Raw genomic sequence first — 7,550 nt, 5'->3', positions numbered from 1 at the left:
GGGGGGGGCGGGGGGGGGGGGGGGGGGGGGGGGGGGGGGGGGGAGCCCCCAGCTAGAAGGGCGGTTGTCAGGGTTTTCACTCCCTCACCAGGGCTCTGGATGAGGCGGGCAGGAGTGAGCCCAGGGTGCAGCCCAGGGCAACTCTCTGGGGAGGAAAACGGGCAGGCATGTCTGCTTCCAGCAGCTCTGGCTCTATGCAGAGCAGGAACCTGGTTGGGAGTTCTTCCCAGATTGCAACTCCCCATTTGCCCTTGACTTAAGGAGGGATCCGAGCCCCTGGTGGCCTTTCCCAACACCAGGAGGGTGAGTTTCATCTTCCGAGGTCCTGGGGACAAACTCTGGGAGGGGGCTGATTCTCCGAGTTCTTTTCAGGGCTCTTGTGGAGACTGGGCAGGGGATTGAGAGGTACAGAGGGGTGGGTCACTCCCCCAATCGCACATCACTGTGGGAGGGTGTCCCTATGACACTGGCCCCAGGAGCCTCGTCCCCTTGCTCTGATCAGAGAACGCGAAACATTTACTGGTTACAGACCACCATCCTCACACTGGTCTTTCATGGGGAAACCGAGGCCTGGAGGAGAGGAGGGATTTGCTCAAGGTCACTGAGGTAGTGGAGCCGAGCCTGGGTCGGGTTGTCCTGCCCCAGATGTCCAGAGCCTGTTGGCCCTGCCTGGGCTCAGGGACTCTGCAACCAGCAGCACCGGCACAGTCCACCCACGGTGGCGGGAATTTGGCCTTGTGTGAGGAGGAGGTGAGGTTGGTGGGTTCTAGAGGTAGGGGAGGGCAGGTGTGGTGGAAAGCCATCGAAGACATTCATCATCTGCCAGGAGCGGAGCCAACGTGCCCTAGGTTCCTAGTGATGGATGCTGCTGGAACTCCGGGCCGGTGCATCCCCAGCCTGGTCCCGCGCGCCCTCTAGGGCTTCTTGGGCTTCGAGTTACGAGTTACGCATTGCTTTGCTCTGCTTTTTTGCACCCCTGCTGCGAGACACCTAGGATGCTGGCTCAGTATGGGGGAGAGCCAGCTTCCCTGAGCCCAGCTGGCCTAACCCAGGTTTGCATCCACCCTGCGTACTCCGAGGTTAGGCCCCTTGCTCCCAGCCCTTCTCACACAGCCCACAGCCCCTCTTTCCACCTCCTGGCTCCTTCTATCCGAGGACCTCAGAGCCTGCAGGCAAAGGAAGCCTCTCTACAGGTCAACTTTTCACTATTCCATTGAAAGACACAGCTCTTTGTCCAAATCCAGCCCAAATTTGCAGCCACAGACCCTTTCTCCCTCTGATGCGGGTGACAGACACAGGCTGGGTGGCCGATGACATGCGGGTGACAGACACAGGCTGGGTGGCCGATGACAGTCCCTAGGCTGGCTGGCTTCCCAGGAGGCAGAGGGGATTTCCTAGACGTGGTACCTGCACTCTCCTCTCCCTTCTCCCGCAACCGTGGCCCCGGTAGCGGCCCCACCCGATGATGCTGAGGGCGACCCCCCCTGGACCTCACCCACACTGCGCTCAGTGGAGAGCTGCGGTCGGCAGGGTCGCCAGGCCACCTCGGGACTGTACCCGCATCAGCCACAAACAGTCGAATAAAACGGTTGCAGGGTAGTGATAACCCCTCTGACTTGGGCTTTTATTGTACCATTTGAGGTCCGAAAGTCCCCGTGACCATAGCTGTTCCCGAAAACCATTTCCTCTCCGTACCATGGAGAGGGTGCTCCACGGAGCTCCCGAACCCGCCTGGTGCGTGAAGGTAAAGAGGCAGAGTGGATGGCAGCTTCTGGCAGCACCTGCACTGGCCCTGGAGGCCTCTTCCCAGGCAGGCTGGCGGTGTCCTTTCGGGGACTGGTAGTGTGTGTCCGCTGACTGCTGGAGCCCACCAGGAAAGCACCAGAAGAACAGAGGGGAAGGGTATCTGATGGAGCCCTAGGCAGGAGTGTGGAGGCCTACCTAGGGCAGGGTGGGGAGAGTGGGAGGGAGCAGAGAGGGAGAGATGGGTCGGTGCTGCCCTTGGAGGGGCCTCCTGGGCACTCCACGTCTTCCTTGGCCACTGACCAGGAGCCACAGCCTTCAAAAATAACTAGCAGCAAATTCGTTTTATTGAAGCAGATCAGAAGTCCCTCCTAAAGTCGACTGAAACCAAGTTTGGAGAAAAGCAGCGTGGGGCAGCTCTCCCCCACCCCAAGGAAGAGGAGAGCCAGCCCCTGAAGGGCCCAAGGAAGGCAGAGGTGGCTGCTGCAAATGCACCTATGGGGCGGGGGGCCGGGCTGGGGGAGGAACTTCCGGAATCTCTCTTATGCAGGGACCCAGAGGGGCAAGGACCACCCAGACCATGGGCTGCCCCCCGTCAGGAGGCCTCACTTGCTCGGTCTGGCCTCAGGGCACCTGAGCCAACAGGCGCTGGGACAGGGGATGATTTTGGGTCACGGAGCTGGATGGCAGGGGCAGACAGACAGATGGACCACCAGCCCAGGGAAGACCTCCGTGGCGCCTTCTCCTGGGCTGTCTGGCGCCACCGCTGAGGACATGGAGCCCCTAGTGTGGCCCAGTTACCGTGCATCTCAACCCAGGAGCCAGAAGCGAGGGACCGAGACAGGTTTTCAAGGGGGCTCGATTCTGTCAGAAGTGACCCTTTCTAGCCCCAAATGACCTCTCTCCCCAACTAGAGAAGCATACCACATAAAGGGTCCATCATCTGACCCCCTTTGCAGGGGACCCTGTATTCACCCTGTAACCGCCTATCTTGGGACTGATGGAGGTTGGATGGCCACCGTAATCCAGACTATTGAAATAAGCTTTTGTTCAGAGCCCATAAACTCAGGCCCTGAGCTGGGGCTTTGCCCATGGGTCTGGATCCCCCAAGCTTGCCAGAGATTGCAGATGGTCCGGGGGGGAGGGGAGGCTGGAGAGCAGCATTCCCCGCCTGACCTTGCTGGGAGTGTCCATGTTTTGTTTTGGCCAAAAGAAAAACCCATATGGTTAGAGATGGCTATCAAGGAAGGGGCAGTGGACGTGGGGGGCCACACAGCCAGCAGCCCCTTGTGCCAAAGGAGACAGGCTCTACCTTCACCTGACTCATGGCTTTTGGGTTTTGTGGAGGCCCCAGAACTGTGGGACACGGGACACATAGTCCCCTCCTCCCCCCCCAATCCTCTACCTTCCCCATCGCAAAGTCCTCAGAGGTCCTGCTGGGCCTCCTGGTCAGGGAGGGGGATGTAGGGGCTGGAGTGGGGAGTCCCCAGACCTTGACTCCTGCCTGCCCTTTCCACCTTGCCACCAGTCCTTGGTGGGCACTGGAAAGAGCTCCAGGAAGGAGGGATGGACAGCACCCACCGTAGCCTGCTATCAGAGGAGGGGCCCCGTCCCAGTGATCACAAAGCAGCCGAAACGGTCCAGAAAACGTCCCTTTTATTCCATACGCAAATAAGTAGGTTCATTTTTAAAAAAGTCTTCGCCAGAAGAACTGGAGGCCACGGCCCAGGAGAGAAGCCTCAGTCCAGCCCTGTCTGCAGAAGGGACACTCTGATGCAAGTGCCACCCGGCCGCGTCTTCGCCCCTTCCCCTGCACAGGGGTGCTCTCCCTGGGGTTCTCCCTCTGTGGGGCCCACTGGCAAGGCCATGAGGCTGGTCACAGTCCTCTGGAGGCCTGCTGTCTGGGGTCCTGCACAGTCCTGGGGAGGGACGTGTATGTCGGATGGGGGCTGTGTTGGGGACTGGTCACCTTGAAGCACCTCGAACAGCCTCTTTTGCCTCGGGAGGGGGGGGGAGGTGTGGACTGCGCCTGGGTGCTTGCGGGCTGCAGCGGGGTCACTGAACTTGCTCCCGCCGGAGGCCTGTCCTGCTGGGGCTCTGGGCTGCCTGGCACACCGTACTGTCTCTCCGGGATGCCCTCTTCCCTGCCAGGGTTCCAGCCTGTCTGGGCGCCACAGTCCAAGACATCTCTGTTACATTCTGGAGGAGCTTCGAACAGGGCCCTGGCCGGCACGGCAGGCAGCCTGCAATCAGGCGCAGAGGGGCCCTCGGAGCGGCCCGGCCCTCCCCCAGCTTTCCCTGGGCCGCCCCAGAGGTCCCCAGCGGCCCCAGGGTGTGGGCCCAGCGGGTGGGGCTCACACCAGGCCGGGCATCTGTGCCCGCAGGAAGGGCACGGAGGCAGCTGCCGGGAAGGCGGCCAGTGGGTAGGCCAGGGCCCCGGAGAAGCCAAGCAGCGGCGGCGGCGGCGCGGGCGCGGCGGGCGCCAGCGGGAAGGGCAGCGCGGCGGCCGGGGGCCCGGTGGCGGCGGCGGCCGGGGGGCTCTCGTGGTAGAGCACCGGCACGCGGACGAGGCGCTGCGCGCCCGGCGGTGACAGGCTGGCCGCCTCCAGCTCGGCCGCCAGCTGCCGTTTCCACTTGTTGCGACGGTTCTGGAACCAGATCTTGACCTGCGTCTCGGTGAGCTGCAGGGAGGCGGCGAGGCCCGCGCGCTCCGCGCTGCTCAGGTAGCGCTTCAGGTCGAAAGTGGACTCGAGCTGGAAGACCTGGCTGCGCGAAAAGACCGTGCGCGTCTTCTTCTTGCGGCCGCCGCCCACGCCGACGCCGCCGCGCGCCTCGCCCGCCACGGCGGGAGCATCGGCCAGCTCCGCCGCCTCCTCCGGGCCGGCCGCCGGGCCCCGCGCCGCCAGCTCGGCTGCCTCTCGCTGCAGCGCTCCCGGCCCGGGGCCCCGCTGCCAGGCGCCCTCGGCTCGGCCCATCTCCTCGCCTGTCTCCGGTGAGTCCCGGTCGCTGGCTGCAGGGGAGAGAGGGGCACAGGGTTGGTTCTGGGGCTAATCCCCAGACCCAATCACTGCGGCCGGCTGCTCCCCCAACCCATGGGCTCACCCACAGCTGCCCCAGGGAAATAGTCCCCGGGCAGGGCCCTGCATGCCGCAGGGCTGCCTGGAGATCTCACCCAGGGATAGAGAAAGGCAGAGGGAGGAGGTGGTGAGTGGAAGACCAGAGAGCAATACTGCAAACCAACAGGCTGGCAACACACTCTCACTCAGAGCTGCACATCCACACCAGAGGATGAAAGCGGAAAGAGGAAAGAAAAGAAACACAAAATGCAAACAGAAACACAGAAAGAAGAGAGGTTCCCGAAACCACAGGCTCCGCACTGAAACACGACAAAGCCTCTCCGGCGCCACACTGCACTGGACGAAGGATGCCCTCCCCTCTGAGATATAGGACGCACCAGAAAACAAGCAAGGGCAGCCTCACTCCCCCGGCACCCAGCCCTACACCAAGCCCCCCAGACACAGAAATAAAGACCTGCAGTGACCCTCCCCATCCCCTATCAGAAGCCGAGGCAAAATTCCCCGCTTGCACAGAAACATCCCATAGGAGAATAAACAAATGCAAACAGTCCCCAAAACAAAACTCCAGGTGACACCGGGACCCCCACCCACTCCCCACTTTCTGTTCCCCTCACCCAAATGCCCACGGAGGCCTACGCGTCCACTCTTCCCCCAATGCAAATACAAACGGGGCTCTGCAGAAACACCGTGGCTGAGCCTGTGGGCTTGGGGTTACAGAAGGCCACAGGGGTTCCTGAGCTCATAATCCAAAATACCTGGCTCCAACTGATCTCCCACAAGTAAGGAGATGCCCCCCAGGACTGGCAAGGGATGGTGCCTCCAGGTGAAAGAGTCTGCCCAGGACGCAGGGGCACGTCCAGATTCCAGGCCCCCCGCTTGAAGACTGCAGCGGCCAGCCTGTGGGATTCAGGCCGACCCCGGGCCAATTTGCCCTTCCGCCTCGCCTTGGCCTGAGCCCCCTGTGCCAAGGCTTGGCAGGCCTAAGTGGAGTTTGGCCGCTCCAGCCCCTCCAGCCCTCGGAAGCCGGTGGTGTGCCGGCAACGTGAGTGTTTACAAGGTGTGCCAACACCGCTGGGATTGTGTGTGTGGCTTGGAGCATACCCCGGTGCCCCTGGAGGTACGCAGATTCGAGTGTGCCCCTGCCCAACCCCGGTGGTGTGAGCCCTCCCAGTGCCTGACGGTGCCTGACGGGGAGTCAGGTTCCAAGCTGGCGTGTGTATGCTACCAGGAGCCTCTGCCTCCCCACAAACCCCGAGACCCCAGACTCACAGAGGCCCACACACTACCACAACACAGCACGCCAGGCCTGCCGGCTCTGGTGGGAAACCTGGACCCTAACCCGCATTGCACGAAATAAGAAGCCGTGTCTTCAGGAGCTGCCATGAGGGCTGCAGGGGGAGAAGACCCTGGGGCAAGGTGGGGACCACATCTCACCCTGGCAGACCTTCTCAGAAACACTCCCGGGGCGGGGGGCACTAAATGTGATCACTCGATTTCAGGGGAACCACCGAGCCCTGATCCAGTGTACGTGAAAGGGGTGGAGGCCCCAGACTTTTCTGGGTATGGGCTTTGTGAGGTGGGTCCCTTTGCAGAAGGGTCACTCCCACTCCAGAGAAGGGTTTATTGAGAGGGGTCTGGCAACGGATTTTGGAGCAAGAACCTGGAAGAGTCCTGAGCTGGCTTTAGTGTGTGTGTGTGTGGGGGGGGGGTTGCTGGCCAAGCCTGGGGGCCAGCGTTGGAATGACTTCCTGGTGTTCCTCCCAGGGGTCTTCCTCCAAAGGGCAGGTCCCCAAGGGAGGCGGCAGGTCCCCAAGGGAGGAGGCGAGCCTGGGGAGAGGAAGCAGAACTCAGGGCCAGAGGGGTGAGCAGTTGTGGGGCTGAGAACCCCCACTCCCAGCCTCTGAGCCCTCAGCAGGGAACAAAGGCATGGGAGGGGGAGGGGCAGAAAAGGAAGACAGAGGGGTGGGACTGGGGGCTTCAGAACGGGCTCCCTTCTTGCCTGGGAGGACCAAGAGGAAGGTGTCGCCGGCCCCAGCCCCTGTCCTCAGCTCTCAGAGGAGGTAGGGTTTGGGGGGCGCAGATGCTCCCCCCTCCGCTCTCCAGCCCCCCAACAGTGTCTCCCTCTGCTCCAGCCCCTTCACGTTTCCGGGTCGGACTCTACTTTGTCTTCACTTCTTCTGCCCGTTACGTCCCTGTCTTCTCACCATCACCCGCGGGGCTTTTGTGTCTGCGTCTTCTCTTTTCCTCTCTCCCCACATCCCTCTTCCTCCTTCCTCCATCCCTCCCTCTTCCCCCACCCTCTCTCCGCTCTCCGTCTCTCCCTGTCTTTTTCCAGCCCCCGACCCTCGCTCTGCTTCAGCTGCCCGCGCTCCCCGTCCCCGGGCTCCTCTCCGAAGGCTCTCCAGCCTCCCTGGCACCCGCAGAGCCTGGCGACGCGGAGCTCCCTGTCCCGGGGAGCGGGCCTCCAAGCCCACCCCGCTACACGCGAGGAGGAGGGCGGCCCAGAAAGGCCTCCGACGGACGCACAGTCCGCGAGCACCGTCCCCGCCGGCCCACCCCTCCCGGCGCCCCGACTCACTGTCCGGACTGAGGCCACCTCCGTAGCCGCCGTGCGCCCGAGGGTACCAGCGCGTCGCGCCGCCGCAGCCCAGCGCGTAGGGCGGCCCGGGGCCGGGGGGCGGCCGGGGACCGAGGCCCGGCGCGCCCGGCCCGAGCAGCGCCCGCGCCCGC

At 63.1% G+C, this 7,550-nt stretch overlaps 1 protein-coding gene across 1 annotated transcript in view; it reads right to left on the bottom strand.

Moving 5' to 3' along the window:
* Positions 1–4,097: 4,097 nt before the first annotated feature.
* HMX1 (H6 family homeobox 1) overlaps positions 4,098–7,550 on the bottom strand; it is a 4,191-nt gene continuing 738 nt past the window's right edge. Inside the window, exons 3-4 of the mRNA XM_073892646.1 lie at positions 7,399–7,550; positions 4,098–4,753 (exon numbers count right to left, since the gene is read on the bottom strand). The exon at positions 7,399–7,550 is cut by the window's right edge and continues 2 nt beyond it. Coding sequence (XP_073748747.1) covers positions 4,098–4,753; positions 7,399–7,550 — 808 coding nt within the window. The remainder of the gene's footprint in view (positions 4,754–7,398) is intronic.

Source organism: Callorhinus ursinus, unplaced genomic scaffold (assembly GCF_003265705.2).
Source record: "Callorhinus ursinus isolate GAN/ISIS: 27379988/994484 unplaced genomic scaffold, GSC_fseal_2.0 scaffold4, whole genome shotgun sequence".
NCBI classification, from domain to species: Eukaryota; Metazoa; Chordata; class Mammalia; order Carnivora; family Otariidae; genus Callorhinus; species Callorhinus ursinus.
Note: the sequence above shows the minus strand (reverse complement) of the source record. Positions and strands in the feature narration are given on the sequence as shown.